The sequence below is a fragment of the Triturus cristatus genome, chromosome 1_1 (assembly GCF_964204655.1).
Source record: "Triturus cristatus chromosome 1_1, aTriCri1.1, whole genome shotgun sequence".
Lineage (NCBI taxonomy): Eukaryota > Metazoa > Chordata > Amphibia > Caudata > Salamandridae > Triturus > Triturus cristatus.
The window spans coordinates 1,169,077,083-1,169,094,569 of record NC_140579.1 but is presented as its reverse complement, the minus strand read 5'-3'; the positions used below and the strand labels follow the sequence as shown (position 1 = coordinate 1,169,094,569).

The following is a 17,487-nucleotide window of genomic DNA, read 5'->3' as shown; positions in this document are numbered from 1 at the left end:
AAGACCTGCCTGGCCAAAATGGTATGTTTGGTAACCATATATTTGACTGGATTTGTAAAACGGTAATAACTTAACTGCAATGTTAAAATGAGTCTAGACTTATTTAAGCATTGCCAGTTTAATACAATAATTGTGAAAAATTAAGGGGGCCCAGTGATTCCCACCACCCCGAGGCACGCGGTAAAAAGTTTGAAGACCACTGCTGTAATACCACAGCTGCTTTTGAAATGAACTCCTGTATTTCCATAAGTATCAATCTGATTAGTGTAGAAAATTAACCTTCGAGGCATACCTCTCTGTATTGGATTTTTCACAAGCTCTGTGTGAAACCCTAGTACTGCCTCCAAAACCCAAGGATCCCATGGTATCTGCACCCACTTAGTATAAAACCGTGCAAGTCTGCTGTCCAATATCAAGGGCATAACAGAAGGGTCTACTCTTGCCTGAAGAAAATCTGGGCCTTCTGTTGCCCTGGGAACTCCTTCCCATGTGCCCTTTGTCTTTGAGGTTAAAATCCGTAATTGCGATAGGACTGTTGTTCTTGGTAATTCCTGTAACATTGTGCAAAGGAGCCTTCAGTAATGCCCTTTCCATGACCAGGGAACCAACTCTTTGTTCTCCCAGCCATCACAAAGACACTCCTGAAAGACCTTCCTTGTATCTTTGTGGGACTTGGAGAGCAGAAAGCCCCAACACATTTTGAAAGATATTTAATGAAAGCATTACCAAAGAGCAGACCATTTGCTGATGGTCCCTCTTCTTTATGCACCAGATCCACCAATTTTGGATCGATCTTTAATAAGACTCGTCTATCATTTAGTAATTGTGGCATTTGCATTGCCTAGTGGGCAAACCGCCCTTTGTATCGACTGACACAACTCCTCTATCTTCTTACGATATACCTAGGCCTCCTCAGCCTTATCAAATATTTTTGTGAGTGGTCCTACAACATCTAACAATCTGTCTTGACAAGATCTAGTGCCCTTGTCTAAACCCTTCCTAGGGTCTCGACCACCTTTCCCAGTAAATACAATTATCTTCGCATCTTAGACAACTTTCCCCTCATATGGACTCCAACTCTGCTCAATTGTCACACAATAAATTATAACATCTATAAACTGTAATCATTCCATTTGTAAGGGAAAACAAATATAATAAACGTATCTGAGTTAGCAGCAGCAATAAAAGAAGCAAAAGGACTTGTCACCAAGGAGTTTTGTTAACATTGGAATGTTCTTGAATTCTATTGACTTCAAAGATGCTGCTGAGTGGTGGCAATAAAGGATTTACTGCATAATATTGGTCTCTGGATCTTGACATCAAATCTGAAATTAAAACCAAGCCCAATAAACGGAACTGTCAGCATCTCTTACGTGGAATGAGAAACTCCTCAAATTTCACTGTTAAAATCATAAAGAAACCAACAACATCTCTAGTAGGAAATGGAAGTCTCTCAATAATAGGACAATCTTGTGAGGAAGAGGAAGGTCTCTTCCCAACATCCCCAAAACCAAGATATTTTAATAAACATTTCACCCATAAAAAATGAGTGAAACTGCTCATTCATAGCATGACTAGCTATAACACACATTAAACAAATCAAAAGCAAGTACCTTATTCACATTTTTTTTTTTAAAGTTAACCTATTTCTAAGGTAGTCTGGAATCTTCCATTTCTGGAGCAACAGCAGACCGGAAATGTAAAATACAATATGAAACGTTCTCCAAGAGTAACCCTATTAGTGTACTAGCAAGCTTGCATCAGAATTTCATACGGAAGTGTCTTTCGGAAAGGTACACCAGGAGAAAAATGGTAAGTTTCATTCGCAATACATATTATCTAAGGAAACTAACAAACTGCATCACGTTATGCGGTGCTCTGCGAAAAATGTGTCGAGAGGAGACTCGCACAGGGGCTTTGATTGGGAGGGGCAAATTAGCAGGATGAGCAAAACACTAGAAACTGCATCTATCTAAACTTTTGGCATCACAGAAATATGGCATAGCTACGCGGTCGATAATCATACTAATAAACATAATTTGTTTTTAGTGCAACATTTGAAAACTTTAACAACCCGGTTCTCAATGAATCTTTGGTGGCCCGTGCCCTGCTGTCTTCCTTCAGATCAGCCCTCTCCACCTGTTTCATTTTATTACTGGGTTCACCTTCATTTCATGTAAAAGCCATTTAAAATGCTTTTACACCATACTGTCCCTGATTATCACATGGGCTCTTAACGCCACACCTGTCATTTTATTCTACCTACCATGTTAAGTGCCCTTTATTAGGTCCCACTTGGGCCACTGTAAACCATGTACCCATAAAACAAATTTTGCAGTATGAAAATGGAGTGTACACTTTTTGGGCCTATATCCCCCACACCTGAATAATGATCTTGAAAAGTGGGGTCTTTGGACGTAACATATCTCAATGAGTAGACATGGTGATAAACCTAACCTGTCATTTGTAACTTCAAGGATGGGCTCAGGATATGGCCTGATAATTAATGCTTCCACAAGTGTATAGTTGCTGTGGAACCTCCTCCCACTATATGGAATTGAAGAGAAATTATCATTTTGCTTAAAAACTGTTACCTGAAGCTGCGTTTGCATTATTTGAGAGATGTAACTTTAACCGGCATTTGGGCTGACACTTGTATGCATTGGGCCTATATTTTGGTAGCTTTGGGCCAGGGACAGGTCTCAAATTCTGGCAGGATTGTCTGTATTCCAGAGGTTCCCACTACTACTGTTGATGACTGTACAAGGGAGACCTCTGTTTTATTACACTTGCCGCCATTTTTAGGTCTCGGCTAGCGAAGGCTGCGCTTGCCCAGTCTCGCTGTCGAGATTTTGTTTTCTAGTAGTGGGGCTTGAACACTCCCCTCTTCTCCATTGACTGGCCTCTTAAATGCTGGTCAGCCATCGGAGAAGAGCTTTCTGTCAATTCAAGCCCCGTCTTTTTCGGATTCGGGGTGTGTTTTTTCGCTTCTTTCTCTTTTTTAAACCCCGTCCCTTTTACACTGGTGGGCGTGTTCTTTATTTTTTTTTACAGGGACGTTCTCATGTTTATTCGTGTCTCTTGCTGGGTCGGGGAAGGACTCTTCCCCGACCCACAGCTGACTGACAATCAATGTGGCCTCACCCCGAGCATCGAGAGAGAAGTCCCTCAGACACCGCCGCACAGATTCCACCTCTGCCATCCCACGCCAAATACAGCATGCCAGGATTCGGTACATGATTACTGCTACCTAGCTCTGATTAGCTGACTGCTCAAACAAACAAGTAGACCGCGGATGTAGACAACAGAGCGGCATAACGAGTTAACTTTACTTTGTCCAAACGAAGACTAGAAGTTCACATTTAAAAGTTAAAAATTCAAATAAACATATCTTCGAAATCGCAATGGTAATAATTTGAGTTTTAGTAACCTTTGACCTCGTAATACCAAACGATAATTTTACTCTCGCTAGTGCTACCCGACAATAATTTTGTGAAAACTGAAAGAGCCATCGGCGAAAATTCCTAAACCTTGACCGAAAGCTCCCGTTTGTGAAACCTCTTTCAGAACGTAGATCTCAGGTAATAGCGAGGACTTTAATTATCCAACGTATGTCATCGCACGTGTGTGTGACTATGCCACGTAGGTGCCACTTTTGTGTAATGTTTTTTTTTTTTTGCAGATTTATATAGCGCGAACTGGACCCGAAGGTATTGGAGCGCTTTACATGAGCACCGGCAACGTTACACAATTGCCACTCTGCCCTTGTGCTCGCTGTCATGGAGAGCAGCCAGGGCTGGTGGTGCCGCCTGTTATTGATTGTGGCGCCTTATAACACGGATTCTTTGTGCTGCTGCTGAAGAAACACTGACACAGAGTCCCCCCCTGCGTATTCCTCTGCCACCGGTTCCAACCGCCCTTTCCAACCCCCACGCCTTGTCTACCGCTCTTGATTCGTTTTGATGCAGTTTGTAGTAAGACACTGTGCCCCTCCCTCAAAATGGATGCCGAGCAAACGGCACTGGTGCTAGCGCAGTAATAGTTGTTTTGTCACTGAGCAGGCTCTTCATTAGACTGCTGTCCCTGCAGGACTAACGCTTAAGGTCTCATAAAAGTGAGAAACTTTTAGCAGTTGGTTGATGTTTTGATAATTAGTGGTATTCCTCATTTCTGTGACTTTAATCTGAAATTGGGGTCTCTTCCTTGTAATGTATCAGTTGTGATCCTCTGCCAGTGAGCTTTTGATTTTCTGAAATTAATCTGGATAAAGACTTTATGCATGATTGTGTTGCTTTTAAACAGGAGGAACGGCTATACCTGTTGGGATGAGTGTACAGTACTAAGTTCCATAGAAAGGTGTTAAACACTTGCATTAACCCGGTTGCCTTTTTAGGTCTCGCTTGACAGTGCAGGTGTCATCACAATGTAATTAACCGCAGAAAGAGCTTTCGGGAGTACTGCATACATTTCTGCACACATTTTGGTGGGCAGTAATGCATGTTTTGATCGCACAGAAAAGTGCTTGCTCTCCAAGAGTATAATCTATCAAGTTGGCAGAGATATTGTTTTGCAGCTTGACCTTTAAGTCAAACAGATGCCACAGCAATTTTGTAGACAGGGCCACTAATATTATGGTACTCTGCGTCTTTGGTGTTTTCCACATAATTTGTGCATTTGCTATATAATCGATCATCTGTGGCATAACCTGCAGATTTTAACTCAACATTTTTTTTCTAGCTCAAACTAATCAAGAATTACTAATAAACAGCAACAACACGTACTGCTGCACAGCGAAAGGTCTTTTGCAAAGGTTAGCGGATTTCCCCCATCACACCACACCACTGATGCCTAGTTATGTATTTGGGTGTTAAACGGGTACTAGTGATGCAAAACTTTTACCCAGGCAGTGGTGACCGGTCTAAAACGGGAAAATAAAGATAACAATGTGGGAAATTGTCCTGTTGTAATCTTTCAACATATAGACACCTCTCAGTGGTTTCGAGGAATCCACCATCTAATGCACTGTTTAAATTCTCATCACCCAATGTAAGTTAAGAGACGGAGACATTAGACTGCTTGTAGTTTCTGTCAAAATACATAGGTTCAACCAATCCATGTGTAATGATGTGTGAAAAAAACTTTACAGTGCTGGGGGTCTCTTCAGGACAGTCATCCGACTTCTGCACTACAAAAGTATGAGCCATGTTGTAAGGCAAGTACCACAATAATACTTTTCTCAAATCTTGTATTTTCTGTGATATGTCCACCGAAGCTCCTGATTTTATATTAAAAACAGAGCTTTGGACTATTCCATTTCCCACTGAAAGGCAATATTTCTCTCCATGTGTTCCCATACCTGGCGTGTCATGCAGTTTGGTGCTTACTTTCCCTCCATGTTAAAGAACAGTAGATGCTTCAGCACCCAGGCTAATGTGCTGCATAGCTAAATACTAAGGCGAGACCGATTGCATTGCAAATGCTTGTCTATCTATGGCGCTGCAGTTAAGTATGTAAATTAGGGACAGGAAAGATGTCCCACATACTTTGTCTGAGGGAATACAGTCTTCTGCTAGCCTGGTTTCTCAGGTCAGTTATCTGTCTCCCACTGTCACCTCATTTCTTTCAGCCACTCAGCCATGGATTCTTCTGCATGCTATGCTGCCTTGGTCTTCACCAGAATGTGGCTGCTCTATCAAAACGAAAGAAATGTATCCCTGTGAGCTATCACCAGAATAACATTTCCAAAATTCATTCTTTAGATAACCGTACATGTACAGCATCTTTTAGCCCTTTCTCACTCATCTGTATTCATACTTGACCACCCTCCTACCTACCTCCCTCGTGTGTGTTGCTACTTGCCCCATATGCCATCCTTCGTTGGTGTTCCATGCTCATTACCTCTCCAACTGCCATTAAAAAAGGCTTTGATAAGGACCCTCCCCCTCCGCCCTATATACACACACACACACACACACACACTCACTCACTCACTCCCTGCCCTCCGGGTTGCTTCCCACCCTTTCTGCCTCCTAGCAATAAAAAAAAAAAGCTATGACAAATGATTGAATAATTTATTATGTTGGCCTAGGACTAGGAGATTTGATAAATCCTTAATTGTGGTAGGTACTAGAGTCCCAAAAAATGTGTACTAGTTTGACTACGCAGTCTCACAGTTGAAATTATTTATCACTTTGATTTAATCTGTGAAGCGTTTGCGGAATTATTTAACATTGATAGGTCACCCAATTTTTGCTTCACTTCTCCATCCAACCGCATATCATTCACTGCGAGGGAGCTATGCCTCCTCCAAGCAAACTAGAGATCAAAATCAACGTGCCTAGAGTGGCTGCAAGATGTACTAGTGTGCCTGATTGTTTTTTTTTATTTTTTTTTTTTGTTTTTTTTTTTTAAGGTCTCGCCTGAGCCAGCGCATGCGTTGCTCTGCAAGACATTTAAGTAAGTGGGTTTTCAAAGTGCTACCCTCCAGCTTTTTCTGGCCTAAAGCTCGCGTTCACGCGAGCGTGAATGTTCACAGCCGCCAACTTTCAGCGCCCGAGGCGCCATCTGCAGCGTGATTACTTTCACTTTTGGCGCTGCTGCGTGCGCACCACTCGCATGTTCGCAGGTGAGCTCTTTCACATCCGCAAGCAAGCTGTCTCGGACTCCCATCCCACACCTGTCTCCTCCTCCGTTTGCTCGTAGTGCTGCACTCCGCTACGGCTGTATAATGTTCCCCCTTCCACGCCACCGATCTTATTACCTCCTCCATGTTCTGGTAGCCTTTGCCACATCTGTAGATGTGTCCCTCGCCTGCTCGCACGCCTGTCTCCTCCCCCTATACTAGTCTCTACTTCTTTTGCTGGCTGTTTTCCTCCACTGGTCTCTGTGCAACTTGGAGGCAGTTATATCCTACCAAACATATGGACCTATGGCATACATGTCAACATTTTAGACGAGGGAAGAGATTTAAAACAAAAAAACAATCTGGAGAATGTATTTTCCCATTGATTCCGACTGAAGGAGAGGCAATTTCAGGCGGGAGATTGGCAAAATGAGAGCATCTTTTGGCTGAAAAATCGGGAGTGGCCCGCCTGACGCGGGGCTGTGGGCATGTATGGTATGATGCTTCCCTTTACCGTTCAGGATACATTCTCTATCTGTCGCAGTTGCATTCTCTCTCACCTGCAGTTGGTTTTGCCTACACCACCTTTGCCACCCACAAAAATCCATTTCAGGGAACGTTGGTCAATGATGTTACTCAGTGTGGGCTCCAGGGGCTCCACGTCAGGGGCATCTTCAAACTCATCCTCCAGCGGGGCTGCCATCTTGGTAGTGGCTCACGTGACTACCCTGCCATCTTGAGAGGGGCACAAGTGATCGTGACGAGCCACTGTGGAGTCACTCGTGGGTTAAATGCGGCCATTTGGGAAAAGGTGCACCTCCGATTAGCGGGTACGGTCGAAGCCGCAAAGTAATCAGCGGCGGCCATATTAGAAAAGGTTTCCTAAACGGAAGAGACCAATCAGATTTGTGGGGCTGTTTCTGACCAATCACGTGGAGCGAGGTTTGTAACTGTGGGTGAGGCTTATCGGAGCATCTTATAATTGGTTCGCATGAGGTTATGAGGAAATGCATGGCTGTTTATATAGGTCACGGTGACCAGCTTTTATAAATCAACACGCATTGGCATAGCCAATAGGTCTCGCCTATGGGACCTTTTAAGTGTTTAACCATGCAACAGTTAATGTTGTTGCACCAAGGATATTGTGTTGCATAACTAAATACTTATAAGGTCCCAAAAGCGAGACCTATTGGCTATGCCAATGCTTGTTTTTTATGACTTTGCTTTTAGTCCCATAAATAGGGCACTAACTTATTGACATGTCGGTGTTTTATTTTTTTTATTAATTACAGTTTATAAAACTCATCTAAATATTTTGGGAAATGAAGAAACGATATGTCCTCATTCTACTACTGGTAACACTGCTCAGGTGTGAAGTAGATTAGTTTGATTTATGTGTTTTTCGAACAAATAGTTTTAGATGGATTCATCTGCCTAAATTTGGAGGACATTTAAAGTTCCTATAACCCCCATAATTGAACCCGCATCGTCACTTCAATTTCATTTGGTCTTAGTTAGGTGTACATCTTATTCAGCCTGATGCCGCCAACTTTACTGTTTTGCATCTAGTCTGTATGTTCTCCACATAGTTCTTATAGTGTGGTTTCACGTCAGACTACACTTTGCAGCATCTTTTGTTGTCCGAGTTTCTTCATGGTTACCAGAATCGCATCTAGATATTTTAAACCGGGCCTTTTAGGACACCACCTCTTGGGTCCCACTTTCTACATAGAAAACATACTCTATTTGTTTAAGACGTGTTCTGAACAATCCAACCAGAATTCGAGTGCGTGTTGGAGCCATCTAAATCTGTTCTATTGCATTATACCGGTGGTTATGCTTTGTTTAATTTGAAAGGACATCTCGCCCCAGAATTTTCAGCTGTAACAGGCAATATGTCCCATCACCAAAATCTCTTTAGCAATTAACTTTGTATGTCCAGCACTGCAAGTAAATGTGGTGAGATGGTGAGGAAGCATGCTGAAACTGAAAGCATATATCTGTTGACTGAATGGTCAAGAAATATAAACGCACACCACCTGCTGCTTTTGCATCCATTTCTTTATATGTCTCACACGTCCATATAGCACCTTTTGCTTGATCTCTCACCCTGTACCAAAGTTAAATCCATACTAGAAATATTGTAGATACAGTAATAGTCTTGTGTGCATGTAAAACTTACGAAACCTTTTTCCACTCAACAGGAACAGGAAGGTGGTTGATTACTCGATGTACCAGGATTCTGATGGTAAGTGTTAATGCAAGTCTCATTAGTTGAGGTACATTTATTGCTTCCTTTTGTAAGGGCCCAGAGAAGTTCCCAAACGCATGTTTTGCTATATCTCCTCAATCTTTGTATGCCATATGTATGTAACAGATCAATACAGGTGCATGTGTTAGTCAGTCACTATGGTCCTACCTTGGTCTAAATGTTCCATGTAATATTACGATAAGTTTTTGCAACAAGTCAAACAGGGTTCAGTATCTTTGAACGTCATGAATAATTAATGCTGGTGTAGTCTATTAATTTAAAAAACAATTGAAATCCAAATTGATCAAGCATATCCCTATATAAACAGGTTTTTCGTTTTTTTCTAATTCTATGTCAGAACCTTGAGGCAAGGATTATGCTTTTCTTTCTCTGATTAATAACATAGCAGCCCTGTCAATATATATATATATATATATATATATATATATATATATATATATATATATATATATTTAAAAAAAACTTCATTTCCCATAAACCAAGGGAGAATAAATCTCAAAGAAGGTAAAGTCCAACGGGCATCAGGAAGTGACCTCATCTGCTCGCAGCCGATTGCAAGCTAAGTAGTGGGACTCTGATCCCCTTCGTTGATTCATATGATTTGTGTGGTTTTCAGTGTATTTGCCTTGTTGCAGGTTCAGCAGCGCGCTACCTTTCACTTGGTGGCGGCCACTCCACCGTTCCTTTTGCATCCTCTTCTTGACATTTTTCGGTTTATATGGGCTGGGCGAGCTGTGTACCCTGACCATTAGAGGGTGTGCACCCCTCGTATCTCGTGCCCTGCAAGACCCTCGTTCTCAATGTCCATGAATTGAACAGCGCATTGGACTTCCTCCACTTGCTGAGCGCTTCCATCTGCAGTGCTGTTTAGTTGGTTGGCCCCATTAACGCCTGAAGCATAACACCCTGAGGGGTAGAACAGCGCTGCACGGCAAGCTACAGCTCCAGTTTCTCTTGGTGGGCACTGCCCAGATGATTTCTTTACTAGTAAGAGCCCATTGATAACTAAGAGTAAGTACTGTCTGCTAGGGCCCATAACCCCATTACCCCGGAGTGCATTACTGGGGATCGTAGCTCAGCTACCTCTACATCATCTGGGTCCCTCCCGCTGAAAGTACCCTCTTAACCTGTGGGATGCCACTGATAACTCATTTCCTGGCAAATTGGAGACATTCTTATCCCACCGGCCTCATGGAGGAATATAATGACTACTACATGGAAGAGGAAGATATCACACGTTCCCAGTTTGTGATGCAGTAAACGCCTCCATAGTTTAGATGGTCTCAGACGCAGTGGCCCACCTCAAGACTAAACTAAAGGATATGGCCGATGTGCCTACAACCCCTGCCACTGAAGGAAGATCTTTGTTGGCCGCTACCCACCTACTCCCTTCTTCTACTGTGAACCCCTGCAAGCGCCCACAGCATTCAGGGGAGGATCTAGATGTGTTTTCTAGGTTAAAGAAAAGGTTCTTAGGCCCCCAACTCACCAACCTAGATGCTCCTGTGGGCCCACTGCTCCTAGGGTCACATCACCACGGCCTCTGATTAATCTCATACTAGATTCGATGGTGACTTAAACCACTAAATGAACGGTCCTGGAGTCCAGTGTCCAATCCCCCGCAGATCGCAATCCAATAGATTAGACCCTGAGGAACGTATGCATCTTCGCTCTTCTGATTTGTTACTAGGCGACATATGTGGCAAGGTAGGCTACGGAAACCTCTCAATAAGGAGATAGCAAGATGGCCGTCATGCCTGAGATTGACACAAAGATGGCCATCTTTTTGTCCAAGTTTAACAAGGATCAAATAAAAAGTATAGATCGCTCCTGGTGGTTGTACCAGTGTGTTCGAGGCATGTGGGCTGCTGAATTCATATCTGTGCATAGATCGCCGCCTAGTGTTGGGTCCGGATGATTGCACATTGTTGTCCTGGAAGAGTCTTCGAAGTATCCTGAGATGGGTGACTCCTTCCCTGGACCACAGTGCGCATGGGCATCCTCTCCATCCTCAGATTGTTTGTTTTTTTCCGCCATTGGGTTTGGATGCAACTATCTTAGCTCAACTTCGGAATACTTAGTTTTAGGCCAAAAGGCCTATAGTTTTCGTCGGTACAGTTACCGTTCGGTGTCGACTACTAGTTCTAGTGCTCCACACCCTTTTCAAAATTTCGAATCGAATTGGTCCAAACTTCGACGCTCCATCGACGATGGAATCGAGAACTCCGTTCAAGAGGTGTCCGTTGTGCCACGCCAAGTACCCTCACATCGATGTCCACCCGGTCTGTAATAAATGTCTCTCGCCGGATCACGACGAATCAAAATGCATGGCCTGCGCGCGGTTCCGATCCAAGAAAACTCTACGGAACCGACGGGCAGCGAGGCTCGAGGCGCAGCAGGCAGCGCCCGCACCCACCAACATATTCAGCACCGAGGACGAGGACGCCGAGAGCGTGGAAGAAATACTATCTAGCCCCGCTTCGGAGCATGGTTCCCAATCGGACGACGATGACAAAGAGCTCTTTCGACGTGAAGAAGCCGTCGACTAGGTAGGGGACATCGACGAAGCCTATGGGGCTGAAGAAGACAGCTCTCCCGAGGAGTTAGGCCAATCCGTCGAAACGGAGGCCGAAATTAGTCGTCAGGCTCCGGTCGAGGGATCGCCTTGGGGCCTTACCCAAGACCTAATCCATGGTTCCTCGGCCCCGCCTTCCGGCCCGGCACTGAACACTATGCAAGAGCCAATATTACCCAAGACGACCGGGTTGTTAAACCCTAAAACATCCATCGCTCCAGTCCCTTCCAAATCGAAAGCGAAACTGGTGTTGGTCGGATCAAAGGCGTCGAAACAGTCCACTGCCTCGGCGCCCACGCCGAAGAAAGTCGTCGGCTCCGAACGCGTACAAAAAGACTTGGGCGCTGAGCTCACCGCAGCAGACGCGGTCGACGCACTGAAGAAGCGCGCCCCCGTGCACCACAAGGCACCGACACCTTCGGCGCCGACACCGAAGCCCGTCGCCTCCGCAGTCAAAATGGCCGCCTCGGCTACGTCGACGCCTAAAGCACCGATGCCGAAGAAGTCCTCGACTACGTCGACTATCGATGCATCCCTTCAAGCCAGTGACCACCTTCCGACAAAAAAGTCGGGGTCGGCCTCCACACCTACTACCAAGATGCCCACCAAACCACCATCTCAGTTTGCTGTGCAACAGGTCTCTGCATCTCTCCAACGTATCCGGGACCAGGTAGCCCTCCACTCTACCTCGGGTCCCCACACTACCTCACACGGTACAGTGCACTCGGAGCCCACCAACATTACCTTTGGGCTGCCACCGACATCTGCACCGAAACTCTTTCAAATTCAGACATGTGTCCTCCACACACAGTCCACCACCTCTGGCCTACCAGAACACGACCCTTCAGGGCCACAGTTTATCGACGCCGACACTGGCAGGCTCATGCTCCACAAGCGCAAGATCACTCCAGTCAGGGAAGAGGTGCCATACAAAATTCCTCTTAAACGCAAGCTACCGGCGGAGCAGGAACTAGTGCTACAAGAGCACCTCCATCCCCTCCACTTAGATCCGCAGTCCTTTTCTCCTACCCCTTCTGAATCGGACCCAATGCAGGAATATGGTGGGGACGATACCATCTACCCCGGGGACGCAGATCCCAATGAAACACAGGATCCTGATCAGGCATGGGATGACTCCACAGACCCAAGTGCCACGCCACATGCTCAGGACGCGCAACTCTACAATATTAAAACTTCTCCTACAGAGGACACGGCCGCATTTAATGCCCTTATCGAACGGGCTGCTGCTCGTCATGGGGTGGAACTGCACTCTGACGCCATTGAGGAGGACTTCCTGCTTGACACTTTCGCATCTTCGGAAAGAACTGTCAAGACTCTGCCCATGCTTAAAGGGGTTCTGAAGCCTGCCACAGACATTTTCAAATACACCACAAGAGCCCGAGTCTTAAACCCCAGGATTGAAAAGCAATATAAGCCTGCACCTGGTGACCCTAAATACATTAGGGGTCAGTTGCCATTAGACTCTATGGTGGTTGCCAACGCTCGCAAAAGAGCCCACTCACAGACAACTGGTGATGCTCCTCCCCCAGACAAAGAGTCAAAGGTCCTTGAAACATCTGGCAAACGTGTGGCAGCGCAAGCAGCCAATATCCTGCGCATTGCCAACACACAAGCACTCCTGGCACGTTATGACAGGTCACATTATGACACGCTAGAGTCACTGCTCCAACACCTACCAGAGGAGTATAAAGAGTCAGCGGAGCTCCTCATTAGAGAAGAACAACTCCTCACTAACGCGTCCATAAAATGCGCCCTAGACGCAGCTGACACAGCGGCCAGGGCAATAAACACTAGTGTCATGCTGCGACGCCATGCCTGGTTACGCATCTCAGGCTTCAAACCCGAGATCCAAAACAATATCCTCAACTTACCGGTTAACACGGAATTTTTATTTGGCCCAGACGTTGACACTACCCTAAAGAAAATAAAAAAAAAACACAGATACTGCCAAATCTATGGGGGCGCTACAAACCCAACAATTTCGTAGTGGCTCCTTTCGTCGCACTGGAAATAGGGGAACATCAAGAAGCCAGGGGTCACAACAACAGTATGCCAAAGGTGGCACACAAACCACCTACGACAAAAACAACAGGGGTGGATATCGTGGATCCAGCGCCAAGGGCAGGGGACGTGGATATGGCAACACCAGGTCCTCCCCAAAAAACAAACAGTGACGCCCTCTCCCTACCCCCCGACCACTTAACACCTGTCGGGGGACGACTGCAGTTGTTCCTGCCCGCATGGAAGAACATCACCACGGACAGGTGGGTCAGGGACATCATTCAACATGGGTACTGTCTGGAACTAACTTCCACTCCACCCAATATACCACCGAAGCACCGTCCTATGTCAGCCGAACAATTACATTTACTCCAGCAAGAAGTGCTTGCTATGCTCGCAAAAGGGGCCATAGAAGTAGTGCCCACCGCCCAGCAGGACACAGGAGTGTACTCTCTGTACTTCTTGATCCCAAAAAAGGATGGCTCGCTCCGACCTATCCTAGACCTGCGACCCCTAAACCTATATATACTGTCGGAGCATTTCCATATGCTCACCCTCCAACAGGTTCTCCCACTACTCACTCAAGGGGATTTCCTAGCTACACTAGACCTGAAGGATGCATACTTCCACATACCAATACACCCTTCACACAGGAAATACCTCAGATTCACCATTCACGGGAATCACAATCAGTTCAAAGTTCTCCCCTTCGGAGTAACAACAGCGCCCAGGGTCTTTACCAAGTGCCTGGCGACAGTGGCCGCGCATCTGTGAAGACAAAATATTCACGTCTTCCCTTATTTGGACGACTGGCTAGTTCAGGCCAAATCAGCACAACAATGTGCCACCCACATGTCCCACACCATTCACCTTCTTCACGATCTGGGATTCTCACTAAATTACCCCAAATCAAGTCTCCAACCTGCGCACGTGCAACAGTACTTAGGCGCGATAATCAACACTCTGGCTGCCACAGCTCAGCCAACTTTAGTGAGAATCAACAGCATGCAACTGCTGATCTCAAAATTCAAACCTCAACACTCCCTTTCGGCGCGAGTGTTCATGCAGTTGATAGGCATGATGGCCTCCTGCATCTTCATAGTCCCACACGCAAGACTACATATGCGCCCGCTTCAGGAGTGCTTAGCACGTCAGTGGAATCAGGCTCAAGGACAGTTGAAAGACCTAGTGTTGGTGAGCGGTCGGGCATACAACTCTCTGCATTGGTGGAATCCACAAAACCTTTGCAAGGGCCGACCGTTCCAAGAGCCTGTCCCACAAATAATACTGACAGCGGACGCGTCTCTCCAGGGATGGGGAGCTCATGTACTCAATTACACAGTGCAGGGACTATGGACTACACAACAGAAGAAGATGCACATCAACCTTCTGGAACTGATGGCAATCTTCCTGGCAATGAAAGCATTCAAAATACACCTGTGCAACAAGGTCGTGTTGATCCGGACGGACAACATGACAGCCATGTACTACATACAGAAGCAGGGAGGAACACACTCTCCACAGTTGTCTCATCTGGCTCAGAGCATGTGGAAGTGGGCCATTCAAAGGAACATATTCCTCATGGCGGAACACCTCCCCGGCAAGGACAACCAGATGGCGGATCTGCTCAGCAGACACAGCCACCAGATGCACGAGTGGGAGTTACACCCATCAGTACTCCAACCGTACTTCCAGCAGTGGGGTCATCCAGAGATAGACCTATTCGCCACAAGGGAAAACGCAAAATACCAAAGCTTTGCCGCCAGGTTCCCACATCCACAGTCGCAGGGCAATGCGATATGGATGAACTGGTCCGGCAGATTTGCGTACGCTTTTCCACCCAGCGCCGTTGATACCGCTGGTGGCACGCAAACTGCGACAGCACTCACTGACACTCATCCTGGTTGCTCCAACATGGGAACGCCAACCATGGTACACCACCTTTCTGGAACTTTCGGTGGTGCCGCATCAAAGACTGCGGATCAAACCCGTGCTTTTGACGCAGAACCATGGAGAAATTCAACACCCAGATCCGCAACAGCTGAACCTGGCAATGTGGCTCCTGAAGTCCTAGAGTTTGGCTACCTAAACCTGCCACCTGACTGTATGGAAATCATTAAGGAAGCTAGGAGACCCACTACCAGAGCTTGCTATGCAGCCAAATGGAAGAGGTTTGTCGTTTATTGCACCAACAATCACATTAACCCGCTAGACGCATCTATTCAGAACATAATCTGCTATCTATTACACCTATACCGATGCAATCTAGCATACACCTCAATACGTGTCCATTTAACTGCAATAGCAGCCTATCTCCAAAACAGGCAGCACCTCTCTTTATTCACAGTGCCTGCCATCAAAGCCTTCTTGGAAGGACTTAAACGGGTGATTCCCCCAAGGCACCCCCCAGCCCCGGTGTGGAACCTCAACTTGGTCCTCACCAGACTAATGGGTCCACCCTTTGAACCTCTCCATTCTTGTGAGATTCAATTCCTTACCTGGAAAGTGGCTTTCCTAGTTGCCATCACTTCCTTAAGAAGAGTTAGTGAACTCCAGGCACTAACCATTCAAGAGCCATTTATACAAACCGGGTCGTACTGCGTACCAACCCCAAATTAATGCCTAAAGTAATATCGCAGTTCCACATGAACCAAACCATCGAACTGCCTGTTTTCTTTCAAAACCCACAAAATGAGAGGATGCTCCACACACTAGATGTAAAGAGGGCCCTCATGTACTATATTGACAGAACTAAAAACTTTAGGAAGACTAAATAACTCTTTGTTGCCTTCTCTACACAACACAAAGGCAACGCCATTTCCAAAGCAGGTATAGCCAGATGGATCGTTAAATGTATCCAAATTTGTTATTAAAAAGCTAAACGCACATTAACGATTCCCCCACGAGCCCACTCAACACGGAAGTTAGGGGCCTCCATGGCTTTCCTGGGAAACAGTCCTTTACAAGAAATATGTAGAGCAGCCACATGGTCCACTATACATACATTTACAAAACACTACTGTGTAGATGTACACTCAAAACAGCAGGCAGCTGTAGGACAGGCTGTTCTCAAAACTCTTTTTCAGACTGCTGCAGCTGGCACGGGTAGCCGCCGCTAATAGGAGGTACTGCTGTGTATTCTATGCACAGATATGAATTCAGCAGCCCACATGCCTCGAACTGAATATGCTACTTACCAGTATGCATCTGTTCTTGGCATGTAGGGCTGCTGACATTCATATCGCCCACCCTCCTCCCCGGCGCCTGTGGCAGCTGCAGCTCTCAGAATTACTGTATAGCATGGTCATCACTTCCTGTATCTACTCCATCACTGCCACAATGGCGAAAAACAATCTAAGGATGGAGAGGATGCCCATGCGCACTGTGGTCCAGGGGAGGAGTCACCCATCTCAGGATACTTCGAAGACTCTTCCAGGACAACAATGTGCAATCATCCGGACCCAACACTAGGCGGCGATCTATGCACAGATATGAATGTCAGCAGCCCTACATGCCAAGAACAGATGCATACTGGTAAGTAGCATATTCAAATCTCCTGGAAATAATGGGTCCGTTGACGAAGATATTTGACATGGCGGAAGAAGCTAAGGTGTCGGGGGCCCTCAGTTCCCTAGAGGTGCTATCTAGCTAGACCCAAGGAGCTATCACTCGCCTTGTTAACACCAATTGCGCCTTCTCTATGGAGAGGCGAAGGTCATTGCTGATAAAAATAGATCCCAAACTCGGAGGAGCTCGAGACGTCTGAGGCCGAACAGGTGGCACAGGGCGGGCTCTTTGGCGATCCGTTTGCCAAGGAACTCCGAAAGTGTGTCTACTTTAAATTCACTTGCTAAGGCCCAGTCGTCTATCAAGCGGATCTTTCATACTTGTGTTTTTCACCGGGGGGGTTCACGGCGAGCCATATCCATTCGCCCACCTCCAACAGGAGCCAGCCTTCTCAAAGAGCAAAGGCAAGATTCCTCCTGCTTCGGAGGC

The 17,487-nt window shown here is 46.0% G+C and overlaps 1 protein-coding gene across 2 annotated transcripts in view; it reads left to right on the top strand.

Annotated features, from left to right (window-relative positions):
• Positions 1-17,487, top strand: part of LOC146871805 (nuclear ubiquitous casein and cyclin-dependent kinase substrate 1-like) — a 196,162-nt gene that overhangs the window by 13,025 nt on the left and 165,650 nt on the right. For both annotated transcript variants that reach the window (XM_085651511.1, XM_085651515.1), the window contains exon 2: positions 8,827-8,870. In XM_085651511.1, coding sequence (XP_085507637.1) covers positions 8,827-8,870 — 44 coding nt within the window. The remainder of the gene's footprint in view (positions 1-8,826; positions 8,871-17,487) is intronic.